This window comes from Epinephelus lanceolatus, chromosome 19 (genome assembly GCF_041903045.1).
Source record: "Epinephelus lanceolatus isolate andai-2023 chromosome 19, ASM4190304v1, whole genome shotgun sequence".
NCBI lineage: Eukaryota > Metazoa > Chordata > Actinopteri > Perciformes > Serranidae > Epinephelus > Epinephelus lanceolatus.
The window spans coordinates 35,498,579-35,513,391 of record NC_135752.1 but is presented as its reverse complement, the minus strand read 5'-3'; the positions used below and the strand labels follow the sequence as shown (position 1 = coordinate 35,513,391).

The window sequence follows — 14,813 nt, the reverse complement described above, 5'->3', positions numbered from 1 at the left end:
CCAATGTGTGACATCACAGTGGTTACAGTCTGTGGTTAATTCCCATGGAAAGTTTTCACCTTGAATATTCATGGCTAACTGCAACCCTAGCAGTGTTTCTTCTCTGTGTTTTGAGTCATAATTAAAATAAAATAGATTAGACAATAAAAACTGTAGAAAATAAAAGCAAAAACTTGGGTGTGAAAGTTCATTCTTGCCCTTGAGAAGAGAAGTGTGTCATCTTAAATGGAGGCTTTCAACTGCATCTCATGGTCTTCGTCAGTGCAGTTTGCTCAGGCATTGTCACATGATCAAAGTTTGTCAGTTAATGCCATGAGGTCGTCAGGTGAGTCATTTCAGTCTCCTGATGAATGCTGTGAGACGGAGTTGAAAGCCAGTAAGTGGACCTTGAGTTAGTATAATTTTGTTATGATGAGGAAAATCTCTCTGACAGCACAGAAGAGCAAAAAACATTTTGTTCTGCGGCAGATCAACACAGCTGTGACAGATAACTGACAGCTTGTGATCACTTTATTGAGGACAGTTTTAGTGGGAGTCTGATTTCAAACCGACTCCAAGCTGCAGCTTCAGAGACAAACTGTCCTCGTCAGAGCGGAGACTCTGCTGGAGAGACGACATTTGAAGACTGTCCAACACAGATGAAATCCATCATTCTGTCACACGGTCAAGTAATCACACAATAAGTCCATCAGTCTCACAGAGAGCGTGTGCCAGGATCACGTCTAACTCAGACGTCTTCTTGTTTATCTTGTTTTCTTCTCGACCCTTGTCGCTGCTGTGAAGGAGGAAACGCTTCACTGTAGCAGAACCTGAACCACGATCAATGGCAAAACCATAACCGCTCAATTAATCAACCTTTTTTTTTTTTCAATTGTCATTATTTCTTTTTACAGAGGTGTCTCGAAACGACTCCTGTCCAGACCTGCCTGAGATCCAGAACGGCTGGAAGACCACATCCCACATTGCGCTGGTACGAGGGGCTCGAATCACCTACCAGTGCGACCCTGGCTACGATCTGGTGGGACGGGAGACCCTCACCTGTCAGTTAGACCTCTCCTGGAGCTCACAGCCGCCGTTCTGTGAAAAGAGTCAGTTCCACTTTTATTTATTTATTAATTTCTGTGTGCGCATGTATCTGTTATTCCTGACAGGACTCTTTTTAAGTGATCTTCACCTAAGTACCAGTTTACATGATCACCACATGATAGTTCCTACTTATTTTGGAGACCTGCTAAACGTTCGTCAAGTGCCACAGTCAAGTCCAACAATTTATCCAACCTCTTGACAACTGGGGTTAACGTAGGCATCTTGTCTTCCCCTGAAGTCCTCTCTTCAGTACATGAAACCTTTAAGGCAATGCAAGTTTGTTATGTAGCACATTTAAGACTAGGGACGGGTATCTTTAAGATTTTATCAATACTACTACTTTAATCAATATGCCTTATCGATTCAGTTTTCTCCTTAGGTATGCCACTTAAGACTTATTTTTTCCTAAGCTGAGGGACTTAAGGGTGTTGCACAGAATCCCTTAGATTGTTTCTTAGTTAAGTAAAATGTTAAGGCATTTACTGCATTGACAGGGATTTTGCAGTGGTAAAATACTACAGTTACCGTGGTAACCATTTGTTTGCTTGTGCTCAGGCTTGTGATGCCTAAAGTCTTATGTGCAATGGTTTAAAGGGAAAGTGCACCCAAAAATGAAAGTTCAGCCATTATCTACTCACCCATATGCCGATGGAGTCTCAGGTGAAGTTTTAGAGTCCTCACAACACTTGCGGAGATCCAAGGGGAGAGGGGGTAGCAACACAACTCCACCTAATGGAGGCTGACGGCGCCCCAGATTCAAACGTCCAAAAACACATAATTGAAACCACAAAATATCTCCATACTGCTCGTCCGTAGTGATCCAAGTGTCCTGAAGCCCCGACATAAAAAGTTGTTTGGAAAAACATCATTTGAACTCTGTTTTTAGCGTCATTGTAGCCTGTAGCTCTGACTGCCTCTCTGGGCACCGCACTCATGTGTGCGCTTGTGCGAGACACCTGGATCAATACAGACGAGCAGTATGGAGATATTTTGTGGTTTCAATTATGTGTTTTTGGACGTTTGAATCTGGGGCGCCGTCAGCCTCCATTAGGTGAAGTTGTGTTGCTACCCCCTCTCCCCTTGGATCTCTGCAAGTGTTGTGAGGACTCTAAAACTCCATCGGCATATGGGTGAGTAGATAATGATCATTTTTGGGTGCACTATCCCTTTAACAAACTTTAAGCTGTTCCTTGAGTATAAGATGAGGATAAGGAGACAACCTTGAATACTTAAGTGAACATTTTAAGTTAACCTGAAGGAAAAGAGGTGGTTTGTGCAACTGATTTTATTTTAAGAAAGCCTTAACAGGGACTTTAAGGAAAAACATAAGGTGTTTTGTGCAAAGGGCCCCTTCTCCCTATGCAGATATAAATGGCTCATTCTAAGGTAACGAAAACACAACAATTGTTATTTTCACTTGATTATACACTAAAGAAAACGTAGCTATTATAGCATATTCCTTATCTTTCGATATATCCTTCTAAATCCTACACATTGGACCTTGGCCCCCTGGAACGCTGCTAAGCCTTGGAGCCATTTTTTTCCAAGAGGCGTCTGTACAAATTGTTGGCAGGACACCTTTAACTGCAAACAAGGACAATTATGACTCCTCCTATTATGTTTTTTTTAACCATGGGGGTTTGATATTTGTAAAAGTTTCCTCATGCTGAGAAAAACGATTTAAAACGTAAAGTCTATGAGCCAAGTTGCAACCCGCAGACAGGGCCAGCGGGAAAAACAGTAATAATAATAATAAATGTTTTTCATATAGCACCTTTTCATACAAGAAATGCAGCACAAAGTGCTTTACAATAAGGGCAATATTCAGTGCAGCAGCGTGAAGCGTAAAAACAAAGAGTTTCAGACCTGTATCAGGACGTCAGAGCTAGTTAAAGTCTAAAGTGAACAGATACGTTTTTAGCTTTCTTATAAAAATATTTAGCGAGCTAGCTTCACTGATATCGTGTGTTCCATATCTTTGGGGCGTCATTGACAAAGGCTGCATCCACCATCTACTTCCTGTTGCAAGGAACCTCCAATAAACCAGCTGTAGTCTCTCAGTGATGTGGTCAGTCTCGCATATTGTGAATATAATGCACATAAGGCGCCATCTTGGGGTCTGATATCTAGTTAGTATTAACATCTATGACTGTACCTTTAAGTACTGAAGGTACGAGTGTCTTCATATGTCTGTTTTCATCATATATTCCTCTTTCTCTCAGTCATGTACTGCTCAGATCCTGGCCACGTGGAGCACTCCACCAGGTCTCTGTCCGACCCGAAACTCTTGGTGGGGACGACCATTCAGTACAGCTGCAACCCCGGCTTCATCCTGCAGGGCGGCGCCACCATAACCTGCTACGGCCGTGAGCCAGGGACCCCTGTGTGGACGTCTCGGCTCCCTCATTGTGTTTGTGAGTATCAGAAAGACAGCCCTAAAAGAAAGGGACAAAACACAGCTGCTTTTACCTCCGGGGAAAAAGTTGTGGGCTGAAAGGATCCCGAGGTTTATTTGGTTAATTTGTCAGTGCTGTGATTTGGGAAAGCTTTCATCAGGATAGACAGTTGCACATGGCAGATAACTGAAGATGAGAGGCTCTCTCCCCGTGGCTGTGCGATCTAACATGAGTGGGTTTGTGTGATTTCTTGCCTGGCTCTCTTTCTTTCCTCTGCTGACACAGATCACAGCGTCTCCACATGCCAGAGACGATGCTTCATCTCCTGCATTTTCATCTCTGCACTGAAGACGTGCGTGTGTGTGAGCATGTGTGTGTGTTTTCAGGGATATTAATGTTTGTGTGAAGTGTTTGATATGTAAATGCAATGCTAATGCACCGTACCAATCAGCCCTCAGCCACCTGGAGGAGGGGGTGGAGATTATCCATGAGTCATGTCACCTCAGCCAGAGCCTGTCAAATCTGTCAGTCGAGCTCTGACGCAAAAACCTCTGATTCGTGTTGAGAAACTCAACAAGATCCATCCAGCTCTGTTTTTTTCTCCTTCTTCTTCTTCTGTATCTAGCTGAGGATTCTGTTTCCTGTGAGAACCCTGGGCTCCCTGACAATGGCTACCAGATCCTGTCCAAGAGGCTCTACCTGCCAGGGGAGTCGCTCACCTTCGTTTGTTACGAAGGTTACGAGCTCATTGGAGAGGTTGCCATTAAATGCATCCTGGGCAACCCGTCCTTTTGGAGTGGCCCACTTCCACTCTGCAGGGGTGAGACTTTTGCACAATTTATTATAACATACATGTGGAATGAACTGCCCTTCTTCTGGATACATTTGGATTTATGCATGAAAACAATACTCTTCAAAGACTTTTTTGCCCCATGCTTGGTGATACAGATTGATCATGCCCCTGTGCATGCTAATGATTGTTTGCTAACCCCCTTACCCAAAGAGCGATTGTCTGATCAGTTTAGTTTAGTAATTTGCACATTTACACGTATATTGTTGTCTCCTAGAAATTACTTTCGCATGTTACAAAACTGCTTTACAATTACATTTTAGTTGCAACATAATCGCAGCCTGGATTGAGTTCCGAGACGTTTCTTGCCGGCAAGCTGTGAGCGTTTAGACACACAGAGCCGGGTTGGCGAGTTGATCCGAGGTGCCCAGTTTTTCGCCTCGTAGGGTAGACATATTGGCGGAACCTTTTTGGTTTAAACAGAACGAGGCGGCTTTCCACCACGGGAGGAGCTGTTGATGACGCCGCACGTGCGAGCCACTAACGTGGGTAAACAGGAAACAGCTGATAGCAGGAATTAGCGAGCAGCTAGTAGCAAGAGGGAAACACAAACCTGACAGACACTGTAAAGATGAGCAACTGGGGAGACAAGGAATTGCGTGCCCTCCTTGTCCTCGCAAACGAAGAGGCCATTAACTGTCAGATGACGGGGACGGTGAAGAACGGGCCGACTTATGAGAGAATCGCCGTCTGACTTCCCTCCCACGTCACTGTTTACGTCACATGCTGAGCTACACGTGTTGTTACTTGCTCACGCCCCCCATTGCCCCGAAAAAGGCACATTCTGTATAAACAAAAGTAGGTAGGCGGCATTTTGCTGCACTCCCCGATTTTGTTTTTATACTGCCAATGCTGAAAAAAGACTGATTGGGCTTTCCTGCAGATTTGCACAACTCCTATCTAAAAAGGGCTAGTGTATTTCCTCATCAGCGGTGACACAGATGGAAGTCTGCACCTCATTTATCGTCCACAGAATGAGGCTGCACGTCGACATTTTCAGAGCAAAATAGAACAGGCTGCAGTGAGAGTCTCTCTCCATGGGATATTTAAAGATAAAAAGTTTGTGCATTTAGTTCTTCTCAGGCAAGCTCAGGGGTTTAGTGTTGCTGGAGCCCACAGGAACAACGCTCCGCCAAGTGAGCATTAGATTATATGATGTCCACATAACCCGGTCGAATTTAATACATATAAACACTTGAAGATCCACTCATTACTAAAACTGAAATATTTTTCAGTATACAACTTTATCATGCATGTAACTGTACATATTTCTTATGTTTACTCTTATTCTGTTCTTAATTTATCCTATTGATGTTTATATTGTAGTTAAATTTTACACTTAATACAGCCTCAGCACTGTGACAATATATATTTTATTTTCTTTTTTTTTATATATCTTAAGTACTAGGTGTTAAACACTGTAGCATCGTGCATACTTTATTTTTATTTCTTTAACGCACAGTTTTGTTTTATTTTACTTTATTTTATTTTATTGCTTATATTTTCATACTTCTATTTCATACTCTTTTTCTTACTTCTTATAATTCCTCATTCTTTACATCTGAGCGACTGTAAAGAATCACAGTTTCCCCTCAGGGATCTATAAATTATTTCTGATACTGATTAATGAGAAACCTTTCTCAAAATAATGATAATGATAGTATTGTCTGTCATTATCTCAAGAAAATTTCTCAGTAGAATTACCTAAAATATTTTGCTGTTTTGTTTTTACCTCTGCCAAGGAGGTTATGTTTTCGCTGGCGTTGGTCTGTTTGTCTGTTTGTCTGCAAAATAACTCGAAAAGTTCTGAACGAATTTTGATGAAATTCAGGAAAGGTTGATAATGGGACAAGGAACAGATGATAAAATGGCGGGAAATCCGAGCTGCGGGGTCTGCGCTCTGCGAGTGCTCTAGTTTGTTTTTGTTTTCTTATTACACTGGCGAAATGAGTTTCCATATGCAAGAGACAATGTGGTGTTACAACTTGTATTCAAGTACAAAAAAAAAACACAGTAAGAGAAAATAAAAATCAAATTCTGCAAAAATCAAGAATCATACACATAAAATTAAAAAATAACAATAGAAATTATGAAAAATATCGAAACATATAAGGTAAATATATTTGAAATGTAAATAAATCTTAGTGCCACACCACATATCCAAATATTTTATTATACGTAGAATGTTTAAATATTTTAATCTGTTATTTCTGTATTTTCTTAAATTAAACTGAATATAATAATAACCCTGACAGGTCCTGACAGGTGCAGTAACAGTACAGACAGAATGGGGATTAGTGAACGGTCATTTCAGAGCAGCCTTGATACAAATACAAACTCCACAGGAAGTGTGATGTCGATTTTCATTATGCACTGACTGACAGAATGATGTCTTGCAGCCAACCATGACTGCTTTGGCAACCATGCTTTGGAAGGTGAGTGTTACCTGTGTGTGTTGATGTGCTCTGACACTGTGGGCTGAAAAGACCACACAGTCTGTGGTTTTTTTAGACCGACACAAAACAAAAACCCTTCAAACAAACCAAAGAATAAAAAGCACTTCACCTCTGTGTGTGTGCCGCCTGCATCAGCAAACATCTGCCTGCCAAGTCCATCCCCTCCGTGTGTGTTTGTCCCTCCACCTGTTTGTGCTCATTTGTTTACCCGTACGTTTGCTCGCCCATCCTCGACTAGACTTTCACAGGTGTTATTTGTTCTCTTGATGCCTTCAATTAACCTCGATTCATTTGTGGTGTGTCGTCTCAGTTGCAGAGGCGACTGCAGGCTCCACTCTGGATGGAGGGAATGTAGCGCTGGCCATCTTCATCCTGGTTCTTCTGCTGTCAGTGCTGCTCGGAGGGGCTTATGTCTACGTCACACGGTAAAACCTCTGACTGCAAGTGGTGCTGGAGATTTACTTCTTTAATTATATATATCTTATAAAATAAATATGTATAGAGTAATTGAAAATGCCTCTCTGGAATATTTTCTGCAAATTGGATCCTTGAATTATCTCCATTTTTTCCCACCGTCATGTCCCTTAGGTGCAGATATCACTCCAACTTAAGGCTCCCTCTGATCTACCCCCATCCTTACCGACAGATCACCGTGGAAACAGAGTTTGACAACCCGCTCTATGAGACCGGAGGGGTGAGTGTCCACTATGTTTAAAAACTGAAACAGTACACTGAGCGCCCAACCATCCACACACCCTCACTGTAATCATTTATCTTAGTATTCACCACATTAACTCTTTAAACACCTAAATTTGTACCACTTACATTTATTAGCCTGTCAGAGTCTCTCATTATCTTTAAATATGGATGTATTGCTCAGTGTCTTTATCAAAATGACCAGGACTATTTGGAAATGTGGGCATTTTTCATGTTAATATAGTATGATGGATTATAAAGACATATAGGCTCCACAGTCTTACGTCTCAGTTCAAATGAGGACCCAAATGCAGAGCAGCAGCCAGATGGTTTTAACGAAAAGCGAGCTCTAATGCAGCTGGTAAAACTCCTCAAAAACAGACGGGCGTAACTCAAAGTACAAAAGAAAAACGAACCATATCTAAACTGAGAACAAACCAGGATTGCACGAAGAACACAGGAAAGCAATCCAAGAGAAAACACCAGAGATCAACACATACAGGGAAAGACACCATGGCTGAATCCACATGTCCGCACTTCACCACACTTGCAAACTCTGTGAGTGCGTTCCTGGGAAGTCTGGGAGTGCTGAGGGCTTTTCAAATCCACAATTCATCCAGTTCACGAGGGGCCTCAAGCGGACTTTCTGCAGACTTCAAGAGAGTCTGCTTGGGCTGCAGACTTCAGCAGACTTCACTGATTTAATTACCCTCAATTCATTGCAATACAGACATCACGTGGTTTTTTCTTTAGCTGACTAAAAAAACTAAACATATGTGTATGTAAAACAGTTACCGTAGCCTGTTTAAAACAATGCTTGAACCGTGTAGCCAGAAACAGTAGCCCTTTTTAAACAGGAACTGTGCAAATTTGCAGGAAATTTTCAGCATTGGCAGCATAAAAACAAAATCGGGGAGTGCAGCAAAATGCCGCCTACCTACTTTTGTTTATACAGAATGTGCCTTTTTCGGGGCAATGGGGGGCGTGAGCAAGTAACAACACGTGTAGCTCAGCGTGTGACGTAAACAGTGACGTGGGAGGGAAGCAGCGGCTAGTCAGAGGGCGATTCACCGTCCCCGTCATCTGACGGTTAATGGCTTCTTTGTTTGCGAGGACAAGGAGGGCGCGCAATTCGTTGTCTCCGCAGTTGCTCATCTTTACAGTGTCTGTCAGGTTTGTGTTTCCCTCTTGCTCATTCCTGCTATCAGCTGTTTCCTGTTTATCCACCGCCAGTGGCTCGCACGTGCGGCGTCATCAACAGCCCCTCCCATTGTGGAAGGGCGCTTTGGTCTGTTTAAACTAAAAGGGTTCCGCGAATATGACTACCCTACAAATTGGGCACCTCGGATCAACTCGCCAATCCGGCTCTGTGTGTCTAAACGCTTGCAGCTTGCCGGCAAAACAGCCCAACATTCGCCCAAAATTTGGCAGTGTAAAAGAGGCTGATATTCAACAACATCATGTAGATTGCGCAGGGTAATGTCAAATATATAAGTTAGAAAAACAACAAAAAAAAAATCTCCTGGTGTTACTCATAGACCTACCTGACTTCTTTAGTCATAGCCCAGTCCTTATTTACAAAACATCTCTGTATGTGATAATCTGCAGTCTGCATGTCATACAGAAATGTATTTTGTTCACTCACAAAACAACCCTGTACGTGGGATTTACACCGATCAGCCAAAATATTAAAACCAGTGGTAGGTCTTTTGGTCCTGGCATTAATGTGGATACCACTTGACATGCTCCACCCACCCGAACACCGGTGTTGGCTAAGTAACCCCTGCTCACGGCAATGGTACTCCCTGATGGCAGTGGCCCCCCAGCAGAAAAATGAGCCATGCCACACCACAAAAACTGCCAGGACACCACAGGACACCTTCCAGAGGTCATGTGTCCATGCCTTGACATGTCAGAGACAAGTCTGATCCAGGGAGGCCCCGCCGTAGATTAAGGGTACCTCTAAGGAACCAGCACATCCCATGGATGCTCGATCAGATTTGGATCTGGGGAATTTGGTGACCAGGAGACGCCTTTAGCTTTTTGTCACATTCCTCAGGTCATTCCTGAGCAGTTTCTGCAGTGTAGCATGGCTCATTTTCCTGCTGTCGGGGCCACTGCCATCATACCGTTGCTGTGAGGGGGGTTACCTAGCCCACAGCGGTGTTTGAGTGCGTCAAGTAGCATCCACATGAATGCCATGACCAATGGTCTCCCAGCAGAACATCGCACTGTAACAAGATGATCAATGTTGTTTACTTCACCCACTGAGGGTTTTAATGTTTTGGCTGATTGGTGTATATGTCATTATGTGCAGACAAAATATGACAGCAGTTACAATGATTGTAAAATCACTTGAATGTTTCCATGGCAATGAGTAACACAGTCTTCCTCTGATCACAGCTGGATCACAGTCGGCTTTATAGGCTGTAGAGACTTTGATGGAGCTTGTGTCTGCACACGTGTGTTCTGTATTTATAATATGTTTATACCATGTGCCGTTAAGTGACGCAGAATGCCTTCATATGATTTGTTCATTATTTGCCTTTGTCTCTATTGATATCCTGATCATGAATTCAGTAATTAATAACCCAGAATATGATTATCATGTCTTTTCAACTCTGAAAATGATTTATTAGGCTAAATGTTTCAGGGAGAATTGAAATTATGCATCTCATCAGCCCGACGCTCAGAAATGATCAGCCTCGCGTGTGACTGGTTGGAAATAATAAATGTAGTAAAAAGTGTTTCTTGCTGACAGACACACGCTCTCCTATTTTAATTAATGTTAACGAGGGAAACAACAGATCGTGAAAAGGAAAATCTTTCTGATAAATAAAGAAAGTTGTCTTTTGTTGTTCAGACCTACAGGGCTGATTTTTTTAAACTAGATGGTGAATGAGGAAATATGGAATATAAAACTTGGGAGTGATGCTCTTCAGTTCTTCTCTTATCTGTCTTCACTCGCGTATTGAACTCCAGTATGATGAGTTGTATCAGATCAGTCTGATTCGCTGCAGCAGTTAAACAATCCGATACAGAGGCGTGACGGACGATAAAAGACTCCCATGAAGGCTGATTTCGTATGTCCTCGCTCATCGCTCCTCCTCACTCCTCGATCCTCGCTCCTCTGAGCACAAATAAAAGCTTTCAGATGGCGTTTAAGACGGCACATCAGAACGACTTCTGGGTCAAGTGAGGATCGGGGAGCGAGGAAATGACAAATAAGAGGCTTGGCATGTATGAATACAGACAAACTGACAAAGGACAAAAAGAGAGACACAGAACACTAATCACAAGAACAACACAGGGCTTGAGTCGGCGGGCACAGGTATAAGGAGGGAAACAAGGATTGACTGACACTGGAATGTGGTTGGGAACACCAGGGTGGAGCAAACGACTAAAACGAGGCAGGTGTGCAGGGAAACTGGAAACTGGGAAGGACTAACAAGACTGACAGGAGGCAGATGTGTCAGAGAGAGAGAGACCGTGACAGAGCATAGTGGAGTCCACCATGTAGTGGAGAACCGGTGCAGGAAGAGACAGGGCAAGGAAGAGAGGGACAGCAAACAAGAGAAAGAGACAGAGAGAGGGGCTGCAATGCGACTTGGTCAGCAGTGTTTCCTCCTAACCCTCCAGCACGCAAATCCCTACACCACGTTACGGTGGCAATTCTCAGAGGAGGCAAAGCTTTGGATTTACTGGTCCATCTACGTCCCAACCCTCACCTACGGTCATGAGCTCTGGGTAGTGACCGAAAGAATGAGATCGTGGATACAAGCAGCCGAAATGAGTTTCCTCCGTGGGGCGTCTGGGCTCAGCCTTAGAGATAGGGTGAGGAGCTCGGACATCTGGAAGGAGCTCGGAGTAGAGCCGCTGCTCCTTCACGTTGAAAGGGGTCAGTTGAGGTGGTGCGGGCATGTGATCAGGATCCTCCTGGACACCTCCTGTTAGAGGTGTTTCAGGCACGTCCTACTGGTAGGAGGCCCCGGGGCAGACCCAGAACACGCTGGAGGGATTCCATATCTTGTCTGGTCTGGGAACACCTTGGGGTCCTCCAGGAGGGCCTGGAAAGTGTTGCTGGGGAGAGGGACGTCTGGGGGGCTTTGCTTGGCCTGCTGCCCCCACAACCAGGCCCTGGATGATGGATGGACTAAAGTAATCTTTCTGACTTAATAGGGGTCATGAGTCAACTAAAAGAATGTGGATTATTTAGAAAATAATCATAATGATAACTGTGTCTTCCTCATTAAGTATGGGACACAGCCTAATTTCGATGCTCACATGTTGCATTATGATTACACACAAGAAGGAGCTACAAGTCAGCATGATCGCTCTCTTTGCTCATAAGGACCATGGTTATTGATCAAATGTGTAACAGTGAGATAAACCAAGTGAGCCTGAGGTAAACGGTGGGTGGGACACTGTCGTTCTGGACACTCACACACTTCTAATATTGCCTCCCTCTTCTCTTTCATTGTCAACAGGACACTCGTGAATATGAAGTATCGATATGAGAAGACGTTTCTGAGCCGAGACCGACCCGCCCCGTCCTAACTCTTCATCCCCTCCTCCCTCCTTCTCCGCCCAGGAGGAGGCGATGTAAATACAAAATAGATGATGTCCGGCCCCTTCTGCCACGAGACGCGGTGACTGATCCTGTTCTCCCCTCCTTTTAAACGTGACAGCATCTAAAGATGGGAACGTGATGGGAAACAGGAGAGGAGACATGGAGGTAGGCGGAGTCAGTGTGGATCAGTGTGGACGGGAGATGGTGAGAGATGGAGGACGGAGGGGGAAAAGACCCGAAGATCATCGAAGAACTTTGGACGTGGTGAGAAAAGAGGAGATGTTGGGGATAATAGCAGTTAAGGAGGGGAGAAGGGGACGGAGGAGGGGACAGGACACAGTACGAGGAATGTGGATTTAGGGGATTGAGGCACTTTTTAGTATTTTTGTCAAAAAAAAACTGGATTATGTCTCAGAAAGAGAATTTAAAGTTTTAATCCTTAAGATTTTCCTGACGTTATACTCCACTTTTGATACTACAGTACAGTATACAGTGAGGTCAGACTCTTTTCTTCTCTCTATATTGTAGTTTTTATTGCTTGTGGCGGAGTCCGCCATTCCTACACTGGATTCAAATTAAGATAAAACTTTATTTATCCCAAAGGAAGCTGCTGTGCAGCAGCTGAAATGCAAAGTCGAAAGGGTGCAAATCCAAAAAGTCACATGAACAATAAGGAGCAAACACAAAAATACACAATGATTATTTTCATCTGTCATTAAGTGTTGTAGTATTTTGTTGCAGCAGTTGACAGTTTGCGACAGTTATTGATTCCATTGAAAATAGGAATATTTAATACATTTAATACATTTTTTTATTGAACTGACATTAGTATAATTATTTTAGGAATTATGCATGACTGATATTTTTTTAATTAACACTTAAACCTTAACACTTAAACCTCACATACACCCTGCAGTACTCCAGAGTACCCCTAAGGCAAACTATGAATTTATTATATGACCTAGATACTGAACTCAAAGATGGCACCCACTCAATTGAATTAAAAACAGTTCATCAGCCAAAAAACAAATTCTAGCTTCCAGTTTTGCTTCTTCCCACATGCTCGTTAGTGTTTGTTCCCACTTGGCCCATAGACTTTACATTTTGATGATATCATGCACTTTAAAATCACTTTTCTAGGCTCTAGGAAAGTTTCACAAAAATAAATCCTCCATGCATTACAAGAATACTTCACCTGCACTATGATCATTTGTATATTGATTACTCAGAGTGTGTTATGTTGAATTCATGAGGAAAACTTTTTCTCACATGCCTCCACGAACGGAGAATCCAAAAAAGGTGAACATTCTTCATGAATTGAAGACAAAGACCATGAAAACATCTGTATGCAAACTATCACACAACTTGTACAGTATAATCCAAGTCTCGTTTATCCAGTCGTATGCTCAGTACTTCCCAAACACATGCAATTTCACAACCACCGTTTCATTTAATTCATGAGGAATGTTCACCGTTGTTGGATTCTTCGTTCATCGCAGAGGCGTGCGAGAAAAAACAAAGGTTTCTTTACGAATTCAACATAACACACGATGAGTAATTGACACAAATGCTCATTTTTCAGGTATAGTAAAAATCAATTATAGAAAGAGTAATAATGAACAATGACAGCAATATAGTCCACGATGAGCAGCGCTAAAATCAACCTGCGTAGTTGTCCCTCCATTGTGACATTAGAAAGTGTCACATTTATCTTGCAAGTGTACTCTTCTTCAACGTTTGCTTTACTTCCTGGATTTTTCCCACATGGAAATTCTGACCAATCAAGAGCAGCTTTCTCACACAAGGCATTTGATCTCGTCCGCTTGTAAATGCTGCCGTGAGAACATGAACCAACTCTAGGCAATTATACAACTTTGGAACATGAGTCCCTGATTCAGACCAAAGGAGACGACTCTAGGTCTGAGAGCAGCCAGTTGGAGGTCTATGGGGAAAATGTTGTGTCCACCAGAACAAATCAGCAGTAATGTTGAGTGGTGGCGCCATATTGGATCTGTTAATACATCGGTGATCAGAACACACTGTAAAACCACACTAGCTTTCACTACAGTAATAACCAACCAGGACTGAAATCTTAAGGATTACAACTTTAAAAGTCGCAGATAGAGGGGTGGATTTAGTTTTTGTTTATCATGATTCACCATCTGTTGCCACAAACTGATACCAACAGGAAGGAAGTACAGGTTAGCGGCTTCCTCTTATTTTCTTTCCTAGTTAGTCTGACACAGGATGTCAGCTGTGTCCTGTCCCCGACTCCCTCCTGCCTGCCGTCACCTTCAAGGCTTTTTGTACTCCAGCAGGTCCAGCTCTGGCTTTAGCTGTAGATACGTGGTATTTAAATGACTCTGGGGCCAGAGCAGTACTGATGTCTTATTCCTCACCCGTAGTTAGATGGATGACTGTCGTAGACTGGCCTCAGAGTCTCCAGGTCTGGACCTGCCGCTGACTGAAAAGTCACGAAAAACATGCGTTGTTGCAGACATGGAGGTTGCGATGTGAATAGCGTAGCTGTAGTTAAACTGACTGAAGCTCAATCAACCCACCAGATGATGTATTTATTTTGATGTACTGTATATGTGATGTTTTATGCAGATTGATAAATGTACATTTTCATTATGAGAAGACAAATGTTAACAGTTTCCCTAAATAAATGGTAAAACTTGAATAAAAAGTACAAAAGACTTTCTAAATATTGAGGCGTTCTGTTGAATTATTTGGCATCAAATGTGGAAAAATACTAT

The 14,813-nt window shown here is 42.9% G+C and overlaps 1 protein-coding gene across 2 annotated transcripts in view; it reads left to right on the top strand.

The window, feature by feature from the left end:
* sez6l (seizure related 6 homolog (mouse)-like) overlaps positions 1-12,968 on the top strand; it is a 106,109-nt gene extending 93,141 nt beyond the window's left edge. Inside the window, exons 11-17 of one of the 2 annotated variants that reach the window (XM_033647677.2) lie at positions 894-1,088; positions 3,309-3,500; positions 4,108-4,302; positions 6,732-6,767; positions 7,099-7,213; positions 7,377-7,482; positions 11,972-12,968. In XM_033647677.2, coding sequence (XP_033503568.2) covers positions 894-1,088; positions 3,309-3,500; positions 4,108-4,302; positions 6,732-6,767; positions 7,099-7,213; positions 7,377-7,482; positions 11,972-12,001 — 869 coding nt within the window. In that variant the 3' untranslated portion in view covers positions 12,002-12,968. The remainder of the gene's footprint in view (positions 1-893; positions 1,089-3,308; positions 3,501-4,107; positions 4,303-6,731; positions 6,768-7,098; positions 7,214-7,376; positions 7,483-11,971) is intronic. The other variant, XM_033647678.2, reaches the window with a different exon arrangement.
* Positions 12,969-14,813: the final 1,845 nt, after the last annotated feature.